The 26,234-nt window shown below is 31.2% G+C and overlaps 2 protein-coding genes across 2 annotated transcripts; both read left to right on the top strand.

Annotated features, from left to right (window-relative positions):
- The first annotated feature begins 7,791 nt into the window (after positions 1-7,791).
- LOC133307342 (cytochrome P450 71A1-like) lies at positions 7,792-14,524 on the top strand. Its single transcript, XM_061507841.1, has 3 exons — positions 7,792-8,661; positions 9,517-10,114; positions 14,496-14,524. Exons 1-3 carry the CDS (start codon positions 7,792-7,794, stop codon positions 14,522-14,524), a joined length of 1,497 nt encoding a protein of 498 aa, XP_061363825.1.
- Positions 14,525-16,837: 2,313 nt separating this feature from the next.
- Positions 16,838-22,702, top strand: LOC133307341 (protein RGF1 INDUCIBLE TRANSCRIPTION FACTOR 1). Its single transcript, XM_061507840.1, has 6 exons — positions 16,838-16,891; positions 17,183-17,199; positions 21,184-21,421; positions 21,528-21,602; positions 22,083-22,223; positions 22,454-22,702. The coding sequence occupies exons 1-6, from the start codon at positions 16,838-16,840 to the stop codon at positions 22,700-22,702; spliced, it is 774 nt and encodes a 257-aa protein (XP_061363824.1).
- Positions 22,703-26,234: the final 3,532 nt, after the last annotated feature.

Genomic DNA, 26,234 nt, shown 5'->3' with positions numbered 1-26,234 from the left:
GACAATTTTATTAGCCTTCGGGTAGTTTCGGACTTCCGCTGGATAGGTCTCCAGGAGGGAGTTCCAGTTGACTGCGTGTCATGGTGTGTGATCCGGGTAGGAGCACACTAGGAATGTCTTTGACGTTTTGGATGGTTTGGGCATCATGGTTGTGGTTTCTGTGAACACACCTTGGATGATACTCATAGGCTTATATATGCCCAGTGTGTACGTGGAATTGGGATTACCATCCCGTATCGTCGTAGTTTGTATCTTTATATTCCCCATTTCTCTAAATCCATTGTTATATCCCGTTTTCAAAGTGGTTGTTTTATTCTATTGATATGCATCGAAGTGAACCATTGGGTGGAGTTTTTTCCAGAACCTCTTGGTTACTGAGATATATTCGTATATCTCACCCCGTCTCGGGGCATTTATTTCAGGAGGTAGCAGTGGAGCCGGAGCAGCGGGCAAGAGGCCCGCAGAGTGAGCAGATGAGTGCTTCATATTTTGCTTTTGTTGGCCGTGTGGCCTAGGCTAGACTTAGGGCATGAACATCTCATATGTATGTTGTATGAGCTTCATTAGCATATTTGTTCATGTCATTTTGCCTAAGTCTAGTAGTTATGTATTTGGTTATGTTGTCATTTGAATTTAAGTTGTAATATTGGAAGAATGTAAGTTTAAGTTTAAGTTTCAAGTTGTAAGTTTAAGTTTAAGTTTCAAGTTGTAAGTTGTAAAGCAATATTGTAATCGTATTGATGCATGACTATTATGATGGAAGGGCCTTAGGCCTATTTTAGGGTATGATTACATGTATGATGAAAATATGCATGAAAAATGTATTAGTGATTGCAACTACTTAAGGATGATTAATATGAACTATATGCCTAATAACTATAAACTGGATTGGGTTGTAAGTGCCCCAAGGTGTTGTTGGTCCTTGTGTGTGCCACCCATTGGATTATTACTGTATTATCATGTGATTATTAGGTACATTTGAGGCTTAAATGATCTTTTACAAATTTGGGATTATTGGAAAAACAAAAGAAACTCTTGCGAATTTTCGATAGAATTGGCAGATTTTAGGCGAACTTCGGGAGAGCATATCTCCCTCCATAGAGGTCCAATAGGGACGTTCCATACGCCATTTTGAAGGTTGAGATGTCCTCTATCTAGTGTCAAAAATTGGGGAAAATCTGGGTTGATCTTCGGCCTGAAAAAAATGGAGAAACGCGGACTGCTCATGTGCCACTGCATCTGAGGCAGTTCTGGACCTGATTTGGGAAATTAATTCCCGCTTCGTTTCTCAGTCAAATTAAGCGTGTGATATATCAAAATGAAGTTTGAGATGTCTAGTTTGTAGGATAAAAATTTTGAGAGCAAATGGATGAGTGGATTGAGTGCAGTAATTCGAGTAATGTGAGTGATTTGGAGCTGTTTTTGGGGTTGGTTGGCTATTTGCTTATCTAACTTCAAACGGCGATAACCGGAGCAAATGAGCTCCGAATTGAGCGTATGATAGCTTGTTAAAAAGGAAATTAAGTAAGATAAAGATATAATCTGAGAAGAAGGTTTGGTTGCGAGCGGTGTGGTCGCAGAAAAATTAGGAGTGAACCATGTCCGAATAGGTAAAAACGTAAAGTTTGGAAATTGGCTAAGTGGGTTTATGGGAACCCCTTAGTAACTTATAATAAGTAATGTAAGTTATAAAAATATTTTAAATAAGTCTTCCGCAAGAGTTTACGGTTACGGTCACATCTTTTAATTATTACGCCTTTTTTATGTTTTAAATGCTCGCGTAATAATCGGAAGAAGTTTATTCGCATTTTTATAAATGAATTGTTGTGATTGTAACTGCGCTTAATATCATAATTAATGTTAACAATACCGGTGTACAACAGGCTGTTACACACCCCACGTTTGGGGACGCTTATTTCAGGTTCAGGTAACTTGGGGGCTGATGCCTCTGGCGGCAGGAGGCCGGAGCTTAGTTGATATATTTATGCTGTATTCTGACATGACTGGATTTGGATGTTGTTTATGTTTTCTGTCTTTTATGATTATTGAGCTGAGACTCTTGTTGGATGTGTTGCCTTATTTGGCGAGCATGGGGTTTGTCCATGCCACTTTGATGTTAGTACTAGATAGCTTGAGTTGTATAAACTATCAGGGTTGTCCGTTCTACGTATTGTAGTTCCGTAACTAAAGACATATTTATGTTATTTATTAATTGAGGTATTTCAGTTAGCTGTCTTTTGCAATTTACATACAGGCGATGTTTTGAAAATGGTTAAGTAATCAAGTTGGTAATGAATAATGACGTCATAATTGAAAAGAAAAAGATATTCCGCATTTTTAAATTAAGCGTGGCTTAATACTATAATATGTTAACAAACCGGATATATACGAGGTGTTACAAAACTAGCCGTTTATAACAGTTGGAATGCTTACTGCCCAGTAAGTATTCGAATACTTTCCATGAGGTATTCGAATACTTCATCTAGTATCCGAGTACTTTTCATAAGGTATTCAAATACTTTGTTCTCAGCACAAGTATTTGAATACTGGTCAAGAAAGTATTCGAATACTTTCTTGACAGAACTTAAGTATTGCAATTTTCGAGTTGCAAAGCATTCCGATCTTGCCTCTAATCACTTCTAATGTAATTCCTTGACTTGATAAAATTGTTTTGAGGTTACAAAAAGTGTCGAGGGTCTTTTTCTTGAGTTATTCAAAAACTTTCAAGTGATTAGCGTCATGGATAATGCATATACATAATTAAGTATCATTTAAGCTCATCTATGCACCATTAATCAATTACCTTTACATTCAGATCTAAGCCCCAAGGATATACTACTATCTTGATCATGTGTGTTGAAAGTTTTGCTTATATTGTCTTGTTGAATTGCTTCCTTGAACTTTTTGATTGTTACGAGTTGTATTATCCTTGAAGTCGCTTCCAAGCTTGTTTGTTATCATCAAAACTCTTGTATAATTGCACTCTTCATTTTGAGTGCATTGGTTTCAAATTTTCTTGGCTAAGACAATATTCCTAACACTTTTTGTGAAGGCACCAAGGCTCATTTACATCACAACATCCTCAACCATGCAAAACCTCTTAAAACACATACATTTTACAAGAATAAAATTCTGAACTACATGTAGGTCATTTTTTATGGTTGATTTATCATCACAAACACCATCTAATCCTACTTTGTCAAATGACCTAATCCTAAATCAAACCACAATCCAAGTTGGTTACAATTCTTCTCATGAACAATCTTCAAAAACATCTGTTAAAGCTTATGGTTCTTACCTTCAAATCAACAAGGAAGACCGATGGAAGGCTTCTCCAAGCTTGAAGGCTCCCAAGTCTCCTCTTTTCTCACAAACTCGAAAATGGTGGAGGCTCTTGAGGGAAAATGATCTCTTCACACAATGGTTTTTGAAGGAAACTAATGGTGGATTCTTATTAGTTTTGTGATTTCAAGCAACTTTGATGATAAACACTAAAGGTTTTGATGGCTAGATGATGGAGTTTGTGTGGAAGCTCATTTCCATAGGGGAAGGTTGTTCTCTGGTTTGGGTTACTGCTTTACGAAAAGGAAAGAGGAAAATTTGAAGGAAAACGATGTATTATAATCACTTAAGTGGTTTGACCCTTAGTCAGTGCAAAACTGTTGTAGCATATTAGTTAGTAGGTGAAGGCGTTGTAGCATGTTCTGGTATTTTAGTAAATTAACAAGATAATTGGAAGGAAATTCAAGATTTTCATTCAATTACCCTCTAATTAGATATTAATTTCTAATTAACATAATTTGATTATTTGGATTGTTATAGGTTTCGCCGAAGACGCCACAACGTCGGTAGTCACTCGCCATTTAATCCTGTAATTGTACTCCATGGACACGACAAGGACGGCGGCTGTGGCCATAATGACAGGAGTAGTTTTGAATTATACTATGACAATGGCGATAGCACCCGTCTACCATGTCGGAGTTCTTGCTTGGATCAGGCTTCGATCGGTTACTGGAGCAGTTTTCTCATATTGAGATTAACAGATTTGGGCGGCTGGAGAATCTGCCGGTGTCGAAGGCGATAGTAGAGTTAATGCCGACAGTTGAGATCGTAGAGGCGAAGGTGGAGACGAAGACGCACTATGCCGTGTGGAAAGAAGCATTCTAGTTGGGTTCGAAGGCGCGCGAGATGCCCTTCAAGCACTTTTACCATTCGGATTGCATTATCCCATGGCTCTCATGTAAACACACACAAAACTCTGGATTTTGAAGAAAAAAAAATCTTTTTGATAAAAATAAAGCGCTTAAAAAGTCATTTTTCAAAAATTCAACTAAATTTACCATTAATTATCATTAATCCCTCCCTATATGAGTAGATATTATGAGGTGCATATTGATGCGATTTTTGTGTTTATTTCTCTTCTTACTATCATTTTTTAAATAAGTATGGTTTTATGAAAGAAAGAGATATATAAAATATTTACATGACAAAATTATATTAAATTTACACAAGAGTATTCATTCTCCTATCAAAATATATTTTTAATATCAATTTTTTATTATTAATGTTTCATGACTTCTAACTCGAATTGGATTAATCAAGTAATCGATAAACCAAAGGATAATATTTAATAAAATAAGTATAAAGCACTAAAGATTGAGAATAAATCATTCCTCTATTCTAAAAATCATGGTTTATATGAGGGTGCAGTATAAAATCCGCTCAATTAAAAGATTATTTTTTTAGTCTTGTATATTTGTAACACTAATTAGTGGGCTATTTCACCCTTTTACCCCTCATTAATTATTTAATAACCATTTTGCCCCTTATTCAAAATTATCTACCAATCTGCCCCTCTTTAATCGATTAAGCCAAAAAGTTAATCGGTTAAATGGTCAAAATAGGCAAAATTCGTTGACTTGAAGATTTAGTCGATTAAATCTCCCTATTTAATCGATTAAATCTTCCATGCATAAGCTTGTTCTTCTGATAAAGAAGAAGATTTAATCGATTAAGTTGAATTTAATCGATTAAATCTTCATTTGACCATTTAATCGATTAAATATTCAATTTAATCGATTAAAGAGGGGCATATTGGTAGATAGTTTTGAATGAGAGACAAAATAGTTATTAAATAATTAATGAGGGGCAAAAGGGTGAAAAAGCCCTAATTAGTGTGCATAACAGTTAGGGCTTACACGTGACTTAGTGATTGATTAGGTTCAAATACAAGACTTTACAAATGCTCGATTAGCTGAAAAATATTAAAAACAAATATTATAAGACTTTTTATTTATATATTATAGTTTAACATTATTGTAAAAAGAAACTCAATGATGGTTTAAATTTACAATTCAAAATGTAATTTTAAAGAAAGGCAAAAAAATTGCAATTTAAATAACAAATTACACAATTAATGTCGTTTTCAAATATTTGACGAAATTAATGCCACAATTTGCGCCCAAACTTGTGCCCAATTGATTGCGCATCAATTGGATGCACAACTGCCACACAATAAAAATTACGAAATTATCCATACGAAAATAAAATAAAATGAAGTAAAAACTCAATGAAAATGACTCTAAAAACCCAAAACACACCGGCTCTCAATGCAAAGTATGAGCCTTGATCAGAAGAGTGATTCCAAATGCCCAGTTAAATCTAAGCTCATCTGAGATGGTCACCTCGGGTCATTAACAATCTGATCACTAGCTCTCAATAATAAATCATATATTACATGATGGTGTCACATACTCACATGACAAGCTTTTGTGAGTTGTGTCCAAACTTGTGTTCAACTAGTTGAACTTCAGTTGTTACACAATTCACGAGAGTTTGCCACGTGACATTGCACATGCAACTGATGCACAACCAATTGTGTATAAATTTGGGCATAAGTGGTTGCATTAATGTTGTAAAATATTTGAAAAAGACATTAATTTTGTAATTTGTTATTTAGTTTGTAATTTTTAATTTTTTTTGTCTTTAAAGACATACATACATTAGTATTATTTTTTTATATAATAATATTTTGCTTCACATAATTTAATATTAGTTCATACTCGGCAAGTATAGGGTATAAAGGCAACTGATCACAATTTTTTTATTCAACGTAGATTTCATATGCTTACGTTATTATATATTTATCACTTTTGTTTTTCTAACATTGGTTTCTCGCAATAAAGGTGGCCATTCAAATTGACATAACACATATGAATTTTACACGGATACAAATATATTTAACACAAACACAAGACAAATCTAAAAATGAGTTAAAAACTTTCTACACGAACAAGACTCACTTATTTTGTGGGTTGACACGACTAAACACGAATAACCTACAACCTGAAAATGTGCCACTTATTACAGGAGTTGACACGAGACAACACAACACAAATAACTTGACAAAGTCAAAACATGTATGTTATTATGTGGGTTGACACTATACAGTAAGACACAAAAAATCCATATTTTGAAAGTTGTTTTCACCAATGTCGTGTTGACATAATACTAATAATATGTAAGAAGATTAATGAATGTCAATTTCGTGTTTATGAGTTTACACGCAACACAATTCAAATTTTTCATGTTAATTTTCATCAACAAAAAACCCAACACAAATTTTAAAATAGGCTCATACAAACAAAAAAAAATTATCTCGTGTCAACATGTCGTATAAAAATTATCACTCCTACTCACAATCCAGTTGAGTCATGTTATTTATTGTACATATTCCGAGGGAATGAAGTCACGGATGTAAAATAAAATATAATGCACAAAGGTTTCGCGCGGACCATATATACGAGTCTTTCCATTAAACTTATATCTTGTGTAAGAAGTAGACAAGCAAGCTTATATTTAAATTAATAAATTCTTGCTGTTGTATTGTTACGCTATCGACTTTTGGAAGTTTGTTTCTAAATTATTGGTACGATCCCTTTTATATTCTCCACCATTTATATGAAATATTTGATTATTACTCGTACGATGAAGCAATTGGCTAAATCACCTAATATTTTTATTTTTATTTTATATATGAAAAAGGATTAGAACACACATGACTTAATATAATTATCCACACTCTTCACCCCTAGATTACCCCTAATGGCTTATCACCTAACTCCTTTGTATCATTTGTTCATGCGCTCATGCATCTTTGTCCTACATTGCTTTTGTCTTTGGGCATTGTCTTTCAACAAAGCGAGTCATCAAGAGAGATTATTAAGTCTTTGATTTCTCTCTAACTTCTTTAATACAAATTTAGCTAGGACTTTATCAAATTCAGAATTAGCTAGTGACGGTAGTTCGATGGTGTATTTCTCTTACAAGTTTCAGGAAAAACACATTTTTTCTACTTTACAATAAAAACTTCCAATTTGAATAAGAACACGGTACATCCAAATCAGCATCATAACCATCCAAGAAGTGCATTCATCATTAACTTTTATATTAAGCAAAACAAGGATCAATGATGAATATCCTTTTAATCGAAAAGGACATCATGTACACTGACACCATGAAGAGTATGATTGATGATAAACTCTTATAATAAGCAAAACAAAAATTAGTTAGTCAACTAAACCGATTGAACCGGGAAAATCACCAAGATGACAAGCTCTTCCTAATAAATTTCAAGATACATACATATCAATACTCAAAATTTAATATCACAAGTTAAGAGGGAACAAAAATGGAGTAAAACATGTGATCCATGTGTTTTATGGTATATCTGTTTTATTACTTATAAATAAGTAAAACATAAACAGATAGATCTCCTCGTAGAATACAAAAATGGAGTCACTTCTTCTACTTTTGTGCCTAGCTCTTCCACTATTTCTTTTCTTCTTCTTCCAAAAGCACAGAGCCACAACACGTCCTCATGGTCCTAGAGGCCTTCCTATAATAGGGAATCTTCATCAGCTGCACAATCCTACCCTTCATCTGCAGCTATGGAAGTTCTCAAAAAAATATGGCCCCATGTTTTCACTTCAACTCGGTTTAAGGCCATGCCTTGTTGTCTCCTCCTCCACAATGGCTCAAGAGGTTCTGAAAATCCATGACCTTCACTTTTGTGGTAGACCATCCTTTCTCAGCCAAAAGAAACTGTTCTACAATAGGGTCGAGATAGCATTTTCCCCATACAATGATTCTTGGAGAGAAATAAAAAAAATATGCACAGTTCATGTCTTTAGCTTGAACCGTGTCTCAAGCTTCTCCTCTATACGGCAATTTGAGATCAATCAAGTGATCAGAAAGATATCATTGCAAGCTTCTTCTTCAAAAGTTACCAATTTGAGTGAGGTTGTGATGTCTCTGACTAACACTATAATTTGTAGAGTTTCTTTTGGGAGAAGCTGTGAAGAGGAAGGAAGAACCAAAAGTAGGTTCCTTAACCTGCTTAATGAATCTCAGGTCTTGTTGGGTACATTCTTTGTTTCTGATTATATTCCATTAATGGGGTGGATTGATAAACTCAGAGGATTGCATGCTCGTCTTGAAAGGAACTCCAAGGAGATGGATGCATTTTTGCAAGAAGTTGTCAACCAGCACCTTGATAAAAAATCAGATGAAGAGGATATCATTGATGTCTTGTTGAAGCTGAAGAAGCAGAATTCATTTTCATTTGATCTCACTTATGATCGGATCAAAGCTGTGCTCCTAGTAATAACTCTTTTACTCTTTTAAAATTTAATTTTTAGGTTATAAATACCCACTTTTTAGGCTCTCGATTTACCATTAGATCAAAAGTTATACTTATAAATTAGAGCGTAACTCTTTTTACTCATCCTTAGTAGTCCAAGCTTCAATGGACATGATTCTGTTGGGATATTCAAGTGTGATGAAATCTCATATTAATTGCTAACAGGCTAAGTGAAAGTCATACAAATAGAAGGATCCATGAATGCAATGCCTTAAATTTTGAATTGAGACATGGTATCAAACTCACTTGCTATAATTAGGCTTGCTTAGCCCATTGGTGGTGGTATCCCGCCATGAGCTTCTCTTGACTCGTTTGACAAAGGTATCAAGGCAGGCTAGGCTCGAACTAGCTTGGTGTTTAGCTAGGAGGCAGGTAGAGTACTTGGGCCTGGGGTACTCGGAGTTAAAGAGGAGTATATCAATGGTGGGTTTCACAGTTGATGAAGAGATTATTGGGATATTCAAATGTGCACCAACAATTCTTAGGAAATTAAGCCTATGACCTTATCTTTTGATACCAAATGTTTGATCGAGCGCCTATCACTTTGCCAAAAATTATAATTATTAATCAAAGTTAAACTCTTTTTATTTACCCTTCCGAGTATCATGATTCAATTTGACTCAGATTTATATCAAGACTTACCGTGGGAAGATGTTGGCCTCCCTAATAACCCTAAGGACTTCGTTTTCAATATATAGGATATATTAGGTTATGCCACAATTATATGGCTCTGATACACAGCCATAGAAGACACTCTCTTAGACCAATTTTGTTATACTTTTCAGCTACTTATTTTGTGTATTTTATTTTTACAGGATATGCTTGTTGGAGGAACATATACAAGTGCTGCCACAGTAATTTCGGCTATGACCAAATTAATAGGAAACCCCAAAGCAATGATGAAAGTTCAAGCAGAAGTTAGAAATTCGTTTGGGAACAGAGGCTTTGTTGATGAAGATGAAATCCAGAAGCTTGGCTACCTTAAGGCAGTGATAAAAGAGACACTGAGATTATTCCCTCCTGTGCCACTACTTTTAGCAAGAGAAACGAATGAAGAATGCATTATAAAAGGGTATAAAATTCAAGCCAAGACATTGGTGTATGTGAATGCATGGGCCATTCAAAGAGACCCTGAAATTTGGAAAGACCCAGAAAAGTTCTATCCTGAGAGGTTCTTGGAGAGTTCAATTGATTTTAAGGGACAAGACTTTGAGCTGATTCCATTTGGTTCAGGAAGAAGAATTTGCCCAGGGTTACATTTTGGAGTTGCCAATGTGGAGATTATACTTGCAAACCTTCTTTATTGGTTTGATTGGGAAATGCCAACTGAGATAGAAAAAGAAGTCACAAACAGTCAAATGCAGCCAGGCATTGTCCAGATTGAGAAGGATTCTCTTTTTCTTGTGCCCAAGAATCATTTCTGAATGCATACAAAGGGTCCAAAATAAATGGTAAACTGGATTTTCTTCTTTGTTTCTGTTTATAATGCTCCACCTAATAATATAAGTAATTTGGCATCGGAAATACTTTTGTTACGTTTGCAAAATAATTACAAGTGGGACCCACAAATAAGAGGAAAAAAAAAAAAAAAGAGTAATAGAATCCATTCTTTTTTTGTGTGTAGAAAAATTATTTCTCTCATGTAAAATGAGATAAAGATAACCTTTAGTTTATATTATACAGTTCCTTTTATCTTCTTTAGTAATATATATGTGTCGAATTTATAAAATATATAACTAGAAAAAACAACTAAGCTAGTAAATTTTAACTCTTGATGCTTGGTACCTATCTTTTTGAAGTTTAAAACTTGACAAATCCTAAGACTTTAAATAATGCCACTAAGAAATATTACTAAAGTTGACTTTACAACAAAGAACCCCTTCCAAATTTGAGATTTCAGTAGTTTACAGGTTGAGCAAAAGAGTAAAGAAAGCCGAATAACAAAACGATTTTCCATTCGCAACTAAACCACATAAGCCTTATCACGGATTTTATAATATATAGATGAGATAATATCCGTTTACAAACTTTTTTTACAAATTATGCAGTGTACGACCGGTCGTACACTGCATAATTAAACTATGACCGGTCGTACTTAGTGTAGTTTGTAAACAAAAAAAATTTGTAAATATAACATGCCCCTATATAGATAGGACAAAATTGTCTTCTCAATTCTTTTTTTTTTTTTTTTCAATTTTCATGCTGGAACTCTAACCCCCACCTAACCTCGTTACATGTTGTGTTTTAACTTGAAAAATTATTTTTTTATTATACGTGTGTAATGTTGGAGGACGAATAAGGAACAGCGATGAAATTGTTTCTTTATCATTGAGATGTTACAGGTTATGCTAACAATTATCCCATCTCAAAATTATCTTTTATCTCCTGTTTTCATAGAAAAACATATTTATTTTAAATTTTTCAATCTCAAATTTTGTTAACGTAATATTAACAATAATTTATTTATTTCGTTGTCTATATTATAGTATACATGAATAATATTATACATATAAATTGTATGGTATATTACAACAAATGTTATATGTGTTAAAAATATTGCAATATTATATAATTACACCAGTAAACATTAATCATAAATAGTACAATAATATGAATACTAACTAACAACCAATTCAATCTGAGAAAATATTTTCAATGTTACCATTACATTGAGAAGTTAGTATCCTTGTTGCTATGACGAGTGGTATACCATTTAGGTACTTAAAAATTAAAAGACACATATATATTATGGCTAAAAAGCTTCTCCTTCTTCTGTTACTCTCACATTAAAAAGAGTCGTTTCTCTTTTTTTTCTTTTTCTAAAAATAATAGAGCCCAATTTTCTTGAGTCAGCTGCAAAAAAATATTTTCTATAGTCGCTGAAGAAGTATAAAGCCCATATATTATATAAGAAAAGTTATAATTACAATTATTTTTTACAAATTATACTATATATTAGGGGTTGTATATTATGTGTTGAAATATATTATTCCTAGTATATAATATAATTTATAAACAAAAAATTTATAAATATAATTTTCTCCGTATTATTATCATGTCAACACCAAAGGAAAGAGAAAAGATACATATACCACCCATGATATATATATAGGCAGGATCTTTTGACATTAGTGTCAAATTTGAAATTTGATCCCTCGTCTTATAGCTGTTAGATAAAAAAAGATCAATAGTGTCACATACTTACAAATCAGAGTCGTTAATTTTTTTTTATCTAACGGCTATTAGATGAAGTTTTAAATTTCAAATTTTACACTAATATTTAAGAATCTTGTCTCTCTCTATATATATATATATGGGTTTTACTTCTCTCATGTTGTATGAGAGAAGTTATCTCATGTTGTGAGATAAATTAAGTGGGATCCACCAATTTTTAAAAAAAGAAAAAGAAAAGAAAAGTGAGGCACGTCTTTTTATGTGAGTGTAAAATAAGATAGTACTCTTATGTGACATAAGAGTATAACTTCTCTCTCTATATATATATATAGATATATATATTATGAAAAAAGAGTTTCTTATATTGCTGCAAACTGGAACCCATCTGCAGCTAACTCATAAATCAGAGGGGAAAAAAATGAAAAGAGATAAAACAATTAATAATCGGACCCATTTATAATTTTGACTCAGGTGCAGATGCATTTAAGTTTGCAGTAATATAAGAAACAAATTTCCCATATATTATATTATAGGTACATGACAATAGTACTGAAGTCTCGCCGTATTACCTAACTACTAAAAATGAGCTCGAGATCTTATTATATCACTTATTCATTGTTGGCCAGGTAATACCCAAGTGTTTTTGAATTTGATGGAAAAAATCTTCAATGGATGATTGAAAAATGGGAAACCTAAAGATAATGTTATAGGAAAACTACTGCAGCTATATGCAGACACGATAAAATCATGGGGGCCACAAATTTTTTCTTTTCTTTTCTTATCTCACTTTCTCTTTCTCTCATTTGCTTAGTCCGCAGGAAATTTATTGTTGCTTCCAGCAATATAATACAAACATAACCCTTAAAAAATACATGTAAACGTAGAATAATTTTTACAAAATAAAAATGTATATAACTTCCCTATTAATACAAGGAAAAAGAATTCTACATAAAAGAATAATCCTTCTTTATGCAAACATGCAAAATAAGAAAAATATTTAAAAGATGCAATAATTTTTTCTTTTTCAAATCACATACATTGTTAAGATTGGTAAAAAAAACCTAAAATCTTTTGCAAGGGATATATTCACTAATGGCCAAATGACAAACCTCATTAAATGAGTCGACACCACATTCCAACCCAAAATCATACGGATATAGATTTATGGGTCTTTTGCACTTGTATCGTCATCACTTGGACTTTGTCCAACCATTTGGGGGACTTCACACCACTACTTATACTTAAATGTTCCCAACATCTTTTCCTTGAGTGTGAAGGCCCAATATCAAGCTTCCCCTTAAAGATAATTTATGCGGAAGTCTCTTGTCTTCAAGTATTAAAGTCACACTAATTTTCTGCGAAGGTCTTCTTTTCAACTGCATAATCATGTCCAATAGTTAGTCCAGCCAAACCGTTGACTATGATACCATTGTTAAGAATTATATAAGGGAGCCCAAAACTCTTTGTAAATAATACATTCATCAATGGACCAAATAACAAATCATAATAAGTGAGTTTACAATATATCTTAACCCAAAACTTTAAAACTATAGATCTTTTACACTTATATAACCCTCACTAAATCTTTGTCGAACTATTAGGGGACTTCATAGTTCACGCCACTACTACATGCTTTACTACACCAAAATAATAGAGGAAAACTTTTTCTACTTCTGCATCATTGTTCATATGCGGCAGAGCAAATAGATTCCTCCACCAAGCACCTTCTACCCGTGCAAATTGCCAACTACCTTCAATAAATTCTCTTTTTGACTTCAAAGCAAAAAAAGACTTTGTTTTTAACACTCATCACCTTCTTTGTGTAAATACGATTATGGGTAGCAAGAGAATATTTCGGTTAGGCTTTATTTATTATTGAGGAGGCAGTTAAATTTTCTAAAAGTTTAATACCAATAAATCAAAAGCGAAATGCTATTAAAATTAAAAAAATATATGCATAATTATATTTTTTATTTTTAAAAAAGGTAGATCTTCTTATATCGGAGAAGAATAAAAAATATTTTATTTAATTTTAATAGATGAAAATTAATAATTAATTAATAAAAATAACTCAATTAACTATCATCATTTAATAGATGAAAATTAACAATTAAAATTGAACGTAAGTATAAATTCATCATGCTCCTTTAAAAAATAAAATATATTTTTTGAAAATAACACATATTTTTTAATAAAAGATAAAATAAAAATCAAGACGTACACATGCACATGAATAGAAAAGCTTCAATTCAGCATGCAACAGTGCATTGAAGTTTTTCTTGTAACGTGGACTGGTAATTGGGACTTTGGAGTACAAGACGAGGGGCTACTGTATCTGATTGTATACGCTTTTGAATGGAAAATGCTGTAGGCGTACATTTTTTAGTAAATTATTCCCTTTTTTTATTCGTTATCTAATACTGTAATCTAATATTGCATTAAATTGTAACATATCATTAAAATTTAGCATATTCAATCATAAATATTTTGTTGTTGAATGTTATTATTTTCTTTCTTCGACTTTATACTTTAAAAAAGAATATTCGTTTGATAACGTAATTAAATTAAAATAAAATTTTACTTTAATATCCACAATGTAAACTTTCAATTTAGATACAACAAATGGACGTATTAATTTTTTTTACCTGAATAAGATTGAATAATGAAACAAATGACATTACATACATAAATTAACATGTTAATTAAGTTTGTGAATATTTTAAAATTAATAATAAAATTATATAAAAATAAAAATATACTATTTTGCGTGTGCTTCTTCTGGATATGTGTGGGTGCAGAGTGAAGAGTGCAGACTATGCTGCGTGAGATGGTAATGAAAATGGTATGTACTAGTAGTGGGTGGTTTCATGGCTGATTAATAGACTGTGTTTGCTATCACCAAAAAAAACAAAAAATAGACTGTGTTTGCTGCTACAACAGCTGCTGACGATAACATTGTGATACGAACTTCGGTTCCCACTGCTGGGATCAAAAGAAAATTGGAGGAAAGAAAATATAATTAACAGTACTCTAACAAAGGTTGATTGAATAAAGTAAACAATGGTTAATCAATACAATGATTAAATTTCAATGTAATTTGATTATATTTATCATTTTTTTCTTATAACTTCTTGTAATTATTTTACGGCATGTAGGCTTCTTTTATTAAAAGATTAAATATATTTTTAAGTCCTTAACAAAAAATACGATATTCACATAAGTCCCTTACAAAAAAAATTACTCTCGAGATTCCTAAAAATTTAAAGTGGACCCATTAGTTGAAATCGTGGTCCCTCACAAGTTCAAAAAGATCCACATTAATTTCTCAAAAGGACTAAAATAAGTTCACTTTGAATTTCATATGGATCAAAAAGGATATTTACTCTTATTAAAATATATTTTTTTAACTTTGATTTTTAAAAATGCCCTTTTATTTTTTAAAATTAAAAAGTTGATGTTTTAAAATTAAAATCTCAAGATTATGTTTTTTTTATGTATAACATCTACAAAAAAAAAAATTAGTGGTGAGTATGAATCAATTTGATAATAACATTAAATAATTGATTATCCTCTTTTAATTATGCAATTATATAATATAGTATTATTGAAAAATGTCGAATGGTGATGATAAAGTGGTGAGTTGTAAAAACAATTATTAAAAAAATTTAAAATGAAGAAATATCATTGGAAAACATCAAATGATGATGACAAAGAGATCAATTATAAAAATAATAATGAAGTAACATAACTGAAAAATACTAAACGGTGGTGCAGTGTTATTAAAATCGAACCAATCCGGCCGGATCGACTCGGGAATCGGTAAATCGATCATATAATCGGTCCGGTTGAAGCAACGGACCGGTCATGCATCAGAACCGGTGTGACTTGGTCTGACCCGGTTGGTTAACTGATGATCCGGCCCGATCCCAAAAAAATTATTTAAATTATTTTTTCAAAAAAAAATCATAATGGATATATTTGAATATTTTTTTACTTATTGACTTACATAAGTTATGTACCTACAACACTAATATTATCTCAATTATGCACTATCTAAAAAGATTTGATTTGATTTATAGTTAGAGATGTCGTTTTCTGAACCTAAAGCCTCGTATCACGATCATTGTATCTTTGTTTGATCCTTTATTGGATAATAATATGAGATTTATTATTTTTATATTAAAATATTTGAAATTTTTATCATGTTTTTTAGATATTTGAGTATGTTTATAATTTTTTAATATAAATTATAAAATTGCATATAATTACCGGATCATGCGGTTGAACCAATGACCCACTGGTTAAACCAGCAACCCAATGACTCAGTACCTCAACCGAGTCAATAACCGAGCCAGTTTTAATAACATTGCAGTGGTGACAAGATATTAAGTGTGAAAGTGATAACAAAATAATATCATTGAAAATTAGCAAAAAGATTAGTTGTAAAAGCAATAATAATAATAAGAAAAAAGCCCAAAGATAGTGGTAGCATTAATGTCTCATTGTCCAAAGGAATAATTCCTATAAATTGGTGAAGTTTTATTAGAAGTTGGAAGAGAAAAAAAAATTAAAGAGAGTAAGAATTAAATGATAAGAATGGAAAGAAATAGAAAGATATAAAGAGAATGACAGACTAGAAAAAAATTGATACTCGTCATTTTGTAGGATTCTCAGAAAATTGAATTTTTTTTAAATTTTAAATATTTGAATATTATTATAAACTGAATATAAAAATTATATTTTTGAAAATCGAGATTCTCGAATAAAATTTTTTTTCCCCTTTGCCAAACGCCCCTTACCGACTAAGTATTTATTGAGCATACTCTCACCAATTGATAGCGTTGACTTCTACTCAGGCTCAATACTTTTGAGTGAATATGGGGAATTAAACGATTTCCAAACTTATTTTAAATTTTATTATGAATATATTTATTTATTTTATTCTTGTTTGGAAATGTTAAAATGGCTCAAGAAGCGCCAAAATCGGCGCAAATAGCATTGTGTAATAACAAATCGGTATACACTTTGATGCTGATTCTATAAAACAGCCATATAATTAAAAATAAATAGTAATGATAAAATAAAAATAAATAAATAAAATATTAAAACAATATAATAAATGAATATATATATATATATATATAATATAATAAATAAATAAATAAATATTAAATATTACAATAGTATATACAAATATATACAGAAGTCAGTATCATGTGTAGGCACCCCAAGGATACTCAAAACATTTAAAGATTGTACAAAAATCTTAATATTATTGAGATTAATTTCACGTTTGTTTGTTTTTAGGCTAAGCTTTCCAGAAAGTAAGTATGTCAGTATGTGTAGCGTGAGTAGGATAAAGCTCTACGATTAAAGATTTTAAAGATTGTACATAGTTCAGTGAAGCAACTAATAGAATAAAATAAAATATTTCTTTTTAGTTTAGATTATGTTATATTTCAGATGTAATAGTGAATTTGACTTCTGTATAAGTAAATTTTAAGAATATTTTATCATTTGCTTTATTTTATATCCGCTGCGTGAGAATCTTATATTCTTTAATTTAAAATAAGATTTGAGAAATTATGTTATATCCTCCATGCTAGCCGATTATACGAGATATTATATTTTTATGGTATAAGAGTATAATGGTTCAGATAAATAAAAGACTTAAATTAGATGTTGCTTGGTATTTTGTCATAAGTCATGCATATTTTGAATTATTAGTATTGAACCTGACCAACTCACTACCATGAAACAATATATGTAGATCTATAGCAAATACAAAGCAAATATCTTCAACTTATGAACCATAAGTTAACCCAGTAACTGATGTATTTATTCGGGTGGCAGAAGCTCTTAAGTATAGACTGTAACAAATCAGCAAATTATTCAAGAGCTGAGGGAGGATCGTGCAACCAGAAACCATACTCATAACTCTGAAAATGAAAGTGGACCTAGATCTGCTAATGCTCAAGAGGACCTAATCATGATTATAAAGAATTAACTGAATTTCATAAGCATAAACCTTCCACTTTTCATGGAGATTATAACCCGGAGACAACTCTAGAATGGGTGAAAGAACTCGAGAAAATATTTCTGGTAATGGATTATCCTATTATTCATCAGGTAAATTTTGTCACATATATGTTGATTGGAGAAGCAGAACATTGGTAGACAAATACCAAAATATATTTTCAAAGTCAAGGAACATGAATTACTTGGGCAACGTTTAAAGATACCTCTTTGAAAAAATATTTTCCAAGAAACATGAAAGAAATAGAATTCCTTGAATTAAAACAAGAAAATATGACTGTTGGTGATATGTGCCAAAATTTCAGGAACTATCTAGATATTCCAATTTTGTACAGAATCAACCTAATGAATAATGGTTGATAACTAAGTTTGAATCTGGATTAAAACCTGAACTTAAAAGTATTATAATAGGACATCGAATAAGAAACTTTTCATCACTAATAAACAGATGTAGTGATATTGAAGCAAGCATGAAGGAATTTGAGGAGGCAAGAGAGAAAGCCAGAGGTACAAACTGAAGGAGGAAGAATGATGATGAGGACGAAGAGAGGTTTCCACAAGCACATCACTCAGAAAACAACTTTGCTGACAATGGAGGAAGAGAAAACGAAAGACGAATGAATTCTCAGATTCAGGTATGTCCTAAGTGCAAGAAAAATCATGTTAGAGAATGCCTAGTAGGAAAAGGCGTATCTTTCTCATGTTGCATGAGATAATTTTGTCTCATGCAGCACAGAAAAAAGTGAGTGGAACTCACTAAGGAGAAGAGATAGAAATAAAAAAGTGGATTCCACTCATTTTTTTGTGCGTGTATGAGACACAATTGTCTCATGTAACACGGTAAACATATTTCCCTTCATAAATCCTCCAAAATCTTCCTCCAAACATTTGATGAGTTCTCTAAGATTAAAATGGTATTAAACAAATAATATCATGGGGATATTTTAATTTAAACAATGGTTTTAAAATTTGATATGAAAATTTTTGGGATTTTTGACCCATGTAAAGTAAAATTAGAAATATTTTACTGATTTAATTCTTTTGACAAATAGTTTATGAATCTAAAGCAAAAAGATGCACATTTAGATAACGCATGTTTAAGTCGTGCACCCTTCAAAGCGTGACTTGTGCAAAAATAAGTGCACCTACCATGTATTCTGCAAGATTGGCAGTGTACATTCAAGTTGCAAACGCCTTCCACGCATATCCCATTGAACGTGGCAAGCGCATTTCGCACATCTTTTAATAAATTTTAAAAAAATATAATTGAATTTTATTTTCATTATTTTATGATTTTTTTTATCTAAATTCCACATTTTTCTATAGTACCACGATATGCATCTTTACTTGTCAATCCTTTGTCAAAAAATTAAAGGGAATAAAAAATGGGAATAAGATCTCTGTTTTTGAAGTAGAGAATTTCTCTTTACCACAAAAAGAAATTGTAGAGAAAGCAGAAATCAATTAGGGTATGTTTGGTTGGAGGTTTTTGAGGAGATAAACAAATATGAAGTGGGGAAATTGGATGTTCATGTTTGGTTGAGAGAGGTTCCTAATTTAGGTACCTAAATTCCTTTGCTAGCAAACCACCTTATCTAGCATTTTGAAGCAAGAAAGCAGGCTAAAGAAACCCTTTTCTGATGTGGTTTTCTCAGTTAGCTATGCATTTGGGTATACTGTGTAATAAGGAAAAGATTTCTTTTTATGGGTAAAGGGCAGCAAGGCTTATCAATATTTTTTAAAAATAAGGATATTTTTGTAATATCACATTTCTTCCCATCTATATTTTACCAAAAGTCAAACATAGATTTTACAAAAGTTACTTAATTTTTCCGGTAAAATTTTTTCCTACCAAACAACTTTTTTTACATTTTCGTACCAAACTCATTTCCCAACCATTTCCCTACTAATCACATTTCCCTATGATTCATAAAAATTTCTCCTCAACCAAACGCCTCCTTAGAGAAAAAAAATATGAATGGTGTGGCCCCTACATTTTTATTTCTGGGTGGTAAAGAAATTATCTGCTTTAAAAACAGAGATCTTAAAGGTCCGTTTGGATAGATGTTTTTTTCAGAAAAAAAAAACACTTTTTACCTTAAGTTTGTTTGGATGTATACTTTTAAAAAAACAGAAGTCATAAAAAATGTCAAAAATCAACATTTTTTAGAAGCTAAAAATTTTAACTTCTAAAAAAATAAAAATCAAAGGGAGAGGTTATAGTTACTACCTCTTATTGTTACTACTAAATCGTAACCGTTGATTTCCGTCAATCTAACGGTTATAATATATTAAAAATTAATAATTAATTAATAAGTATGACCTAATAAATTATAACCATTAGATTGACGGAAATCAACGGTTATGATTTAGTAGTTAAAATAAGAGGTAGTAACTAACTAACTATAACCTTTCCCAAAATCAAAATCTAAATATTTTTATAAAAATATAAATAACTTTAATTTTTAAAAAAAAATATTTCTAAAATAAAAAAGATATAAAAATTATTTTTTTTAAAAGTCCAAACAAACATTTCTTATTTCTATAAAAAATCGTCTGTTGGTGCAAAACTGTTGATCTCCTATGATAAAGACAAGATTCTGGCCCCACAATTTTTAAATAAAATAAAATATTTCCTAGCACAATTTTCGAACTCTTAGCTTCAATCAATTCTTTCTAATTTGCTCAAAGTTAAATTAATAAATAATTCCTCAATTCCACTTCATGGGAGCCAAATTTTTGTCACCTGCATCGTCATAATCTCCATTGAAATTCTCTAATTAAGATACGATACATACAACTAGAATAATGAAAAGCCTGAGAGTCCGTATGTTCATTTCAAAAAAAAAAAAAAACAGTAAATGTCGTTAAAAAATAAAAGATCTTTCATTTATGTTGCCCATACTTTTGTCCAACTATCAAGCATGGTGTACGACACAATCCTCTTTTACTGTAGCTACCCTCATTTGCTTCTGCCTTCTTCTTTCATTGGTAACAGTAATATTTGTATCCTCCTCTGCAAGCGCCGTTTCTGCTTTTAACCCTCTTCTCTCTTTTTCTCACTCTCCCCTTTTTCTCAGAAAGCCAGTTTTTCCTCTGATCCAACCTTGTTTCCTTCTTAGTATCTCCTCCATAAACACTATTCATAATTCTTTACACTTCAAAATTCAAACTTACCAAAGAAAATCATGGTGGGTAAATCGTTTATTTTTTTATTTTTTTATTTTTTTCACTTAAGATACTTTCATAGCTTAATTGCAACTTTACTTTAGCTACTTTCTTCTAATTCAATTCATTCATTATCCTTTTTCTGCCAATTCGTGTTCACAGTTAATATCTTCTCCACATGTTCCACGTTGGCTTCAAGTCCTCCTCACTGAGAAGTTCTACAACGCTTGCGTGATTCATGAAGGGGCAAAGAAGAATGAAAAGAACGTTTATTGCTTGGATTGTAGCATCAGTCTTTGCCCTCATTGTTTGTCCCCTCACCGTTCTCATAGACTCTTGCAGGTTTTGCTTTAAACATAAACAATCCTTACCTTCATTATTACTTTTTATTTCAATTTATTTTTTCTCAATGTTTGGTCTGAATTTAGTGTTTTATGCCGTTTCACAGATTAGAAGATATGTGTATCACGATGTTATAAGGCTGGATGATGCTCAAAAGTTAGTTGACTGCACTTCGGTTCAAGTAAGTGCATATTTTTTTTAGCATCGAAAACTATGTTTATCATAATTGAATAAGAAAAATGAAAAGAGAGATAGAAAACCCGTTTAATTTTCTTCTCATGTAGATTATAAGCGTATGCTAATTTAGCATTTTAGCTCTCTTGTGAAGGCTTTCTTTAACTAGATAGAGATTTAAAACATTGAACAATTTGCAAAGTTAGAGGTAGTACCACACAGCACATTTTCCAATTCCCGATTTAGGTTCTTTTGACTATACAATCTTTCCATTAGCTTCTACTTTTTATGCTATTCTTTTATTTATTAACTTTCATGTTTGAGAAACTCATGGATGATGATACATTTGCAGAGGATTCAACAATGAAAACGGAAAAAATAGAGTTTTTTCTTGTAAAAATCCACTTATATTGGAACTTTTTGCACTTATTGTTATTATGATTATGATTCTCTTGAGTTGGTTCTCACTTTCTTTCTCTCTCTACAGTCCTACACAACCAACAGTGCAAAAGTGGTGTTTTTAAACCAAAGGCCACAGACAAGGAACTTCAGAGGCTCCAGCAATTTCTGCAACACCTGCGACAGAAGTCTGCAATACCCATACCAATTTTGCTCTCTTTCTTGCAAGGTCCTTTTGTCTAAACCAAAAAAAGAAAAACTTGGACTAAAAAGAAAACAATAAAATTTTTCATTATTGCACCTTTTTGTTCATCTGGGTCTCCTTTGTTTCTCAAAAATTTCTCAACTTTCTCATTCACCCAGCCAATTACTCTCTTTTTCTCAAATGGGTGTTCTTTCATCATCACCATTATTATATCAATTTTTCTCTGATTGTGTCTTTGGGTTTTGCTTTCACAGATCAATTACCTCGTTGCAACAACAGGTAGTGTCTCTGGATACCTATTCGAGTGCAACTATCTGTCCTTACCCGAAACCGGGTTCGATGACTTTCTGATGAACCCCGGTTCGGTTCTCGACTCTGATATTGTGAGGAAGAAAAGGAGTGGCGGTTCGGCTTACCGACCGGCGTGTCGACCGGTTTGTGAAATTTCTGCGGGTTTGATGAACCGAAGAAAAGGGACCCCACAGAGGGCCCCACTGTACTGAATTTGTGTACGGTCACGAAAGAGGGTGGAGATAATGGAGGGAGGTTTGGAGAAAACCCATAATCTATGTTGTTTTGGTTCCATTATGTTTAGCTTCCTAGTTTTGTGGATTTCACCCTCTTAAGCTTCTATTGTTCTGTTCTAATCTGGTTATGGTCTTTGGTGGTTTTTTGATATCTTCACGAGGATCATAGCATTATGTGGGTTTTTTGACTTTTTAGTATGATGATTGATATGGTACATGGTTCTACTTAACATAACGTTCATGTGCTCTATAGTAGTGTATTACGATTTTCTTTTTCATTTTACAAGTCATGGTCAGTTATATTTATTATCATTTTAGATTTATTAATCTTATTATTTTTTTTATCGTTAAATCAACTGCAATTAATTTTTAAAATTTTAAATTTTAAATTTTAAATTAATTCAATGATAACCAAACAGATATTAAGAACAATTAATAATGTTAATTTTTTTTACCAAAAAAAAAATTGATGGTAAATTTAATCTTTCCCACAAATTAGGCATAAAATGTTGGGTGCGGTTGGTAAGCTTTTGCAGAAGCTTTGTCTTGATTATGTAAGTGATCATGTTCTCAACTATATTTGCAGTGACAGGAAGAGGAAATTGAGGTGTATATGTTACAAATAAGCTGATTTTGTGGTGGTTTGACCAATAGGATGCCATATTGAGGCTAATGCCTTGGTTGGTTCGGTTGAATGCACAAAGAAATGGTAAAAAATATATGGAAAATTTTTACTTTTAAAGCATGGTTATTTTAGTTAAAATTAGTATTTTTTATTTAAAATTTAAATTTAAAAAAATCATCAATTTTATCTTCTCATAATTTTTATTGTATATTTTTATTTTATTTAAAATGACATAATTTTATATATTTTAAAAGGTCAAATATCACACCTAATATATATATAGGGTTTATTTTTTCTCCAGTAAGTTAATACGACGTCGTTTTGGAGCGAAAATCATGGTGTTTTTGTAGTTTTAATTTATTTCAGGGTTATAATAGTCTTTATATTTATAATTTTTTGAGATTTTAATACCAAAACGACGTCGTTTTGGTATTAAAATCTCAAAAAATTATAAATATAAAGACTATTTTAACCCTGAAATAAATTAAAATTACATAAACACCATGATTTTTGTCCCAAAACGACGTCGTATTGGGCTTACTGCAGATAACTTATCTGCAGTAACTGCATAAAAAGTGAACTCATATATATATATATATATATATATATATATATATATATATAAAAGATGGTTGAAGCTATTTTAAGTATGTTTGGAAATAATTTATTTGATTTAGAAATAAAATAGTGTTTAAATAGTCCATATATTTCTACTAAGCTAATGATTTTAATTTCTACTAATATATTTCTACTTTCTAATGATTTCAAATATAAACTTTGCATACTGTTATTTGTCGATAAATCTCACGTTCTAAACCGCAAACGGCTTTGCACTGTTGGGGCCAAAAGGTTTTTTATTCAAATTCTAGGTGAAATAACTTGGAATTAATAAAAAAAATAAATTCATATTCTATCCGACGAGAGGATTAGTTTCGTACAAATAAATGAAGACACTTGTAATCGTGACCTGCGTCATTAGGAAGCAGCAGCTCAATGGCCCACAAATATTATAGTGATCATGGAAGATAGCAGCAGAAATTGAGCAGTACTGTACATTATGTCTTTTCTTTTCACTGTTTTCTGTGCCTGTAGCTGGTGTAGCATGGTGACAAAATTCAAAGACAAAGGTCTACTGATTTATTGCAATTTGTCCCTATCCCAATGTCATTCCAGTTGAGCTGTCCTCTGCTGTGTAATTTTTCTTTTGTGATACGGGAGTAAAGAAAAATTTTATTCCTATTTAAATCAATATTTTTATCTTTATTTTTTCTAAATTCCAATTTTTTATCCTTTTTAAAAAGACGTGGGGGCATAGAGATATAAATGGACTGAGTCTATATAAATTAGATAAAGAAAGTTATACTTGCAATTTTGTTTTACAACCATATATCATAATCGTTGATTTCCGTCAATCAACGGTTGTCATTTATTATGAATTAATAATTAATTAATGAGTTTAATTTGCGAAAATCATAACCGTTGATTGACGGAAATCAATTATTATGAAATATGGTTGTAAGATATAAAAAAAAAGTTGTAACTATAACTTCTCTCAAATTAGATTTATGTAAAATATTTTATGTCTAACTTAATCTGTTAATTTTGTGTAGACTCAAATTATATATATAATATGACCTGTATTTAAAAAATAAAAATATTGGCCTAAGTCTGTCAACTTGTTTAACTCTATTATGTATTTAATAATTAAAATAATATTGCTTTATTATTCAAAATTATTAATATAATAATTTTATTTAAAATAAATAATATAATATAGGCAGACCTGAAGGCTTATAGGTCCAACACGTAAAAAAAAAACTTATGACCTATTTTCTAAATATGTTATTTTAAAAGCCTGAGCCATTCAATTTGATTATATGTAACAGTCCAAATCTGGTATGATATAGGCTGGTCCGTAGGCCCTTGTTAGGCCGCCTGACTCATTTATACCCCTAGCGGTACAATAGTAGCACTAAAGATTGCAAGTTTTTTTGGTTAAATCACATGTATCCTTCGTGAGAGACAATCTTGTTCGAGACGGATCTAGGATTAAGACTTTAAGGGTATGTTTGATGCACTGTATAAGATAAGGTCTCATAGTATAAGACTTGATTGTATAAAACCTTATTAAGTTTTAATACTATCTAACGTTTGACATAATATTATATAAGATAATATCATTTAGTGTTTGGTAATACACTGTTTAATACTAGATAGGATAATAAATATTCTTTGATAAAAGTGTTTATATAATTCTTCTAAATATGTCATACGATATTAATTTTTGTTAAAATCTATTAGTCAGTGTGTCCAACAAATATATTATTTTTTATTAAAATAAAAGTATCCAATATTTTAAAAATTATAATGTTGAAAAATTAATGTTTATTTTAAAATATTAATATTAAAATAATATATTAATTATTGAGAGTTTGATTGGCCAGCGATGTTAATACATTAATCTCTTATCATGTCTAATCTCACCCCGTTAGGCTTGATTAAGTTATACATTATTTGATGTATTAAGGGACTCTGCTATATAAGCTTATATTATACGATGGTCACACCAAACAACTAAAAATGTTATAACGTATATTATAAACTTATATTATCAAGCCTTATACATCACACCAAACAACAACTAAACCCCTCCCAAAGATGGTACTTGAGAGTATCGCACACATGCTCTTACCCTATGTAACACCGATACTGACACTGGACACGTGACACGACACGACACGATACTCTGACACATTAATTCTAAAAAATGTTAGATTTTGACACATTAGGACACGTTTTAATATTAAATAATATTTTTAATTTATATAGTGTATATTATATTTAATATTCACTAATTTAACAAAAAAATGAAACTAAACTTAC

The sequence above is a fragment of the Gastrolobium bilobum genome, unplaced genomic scaffold (genome assembly GCF_033153095.1).
Source record: "Gastrolobium bilobum isolate Gb01-03AN ecotype WA unplaced genomic scaffold, APGP_CSIRO_Gbil_v1 utg24366, whole genome shotgun sequence".
Taxonomy (NCBI): domain Eukaryota; kingdom Viridiplantae; phylum Streptophyta; class Magnoliopsida; order Fabales; family Fabaceae; genus Gastrolobium; species Gastrolobium bilobum.
The sequence above is the reverse complement of the archived record's forward strand: the minus strand, read 5'-3'. Positions and strand labels throughout refer to the sequence as shown.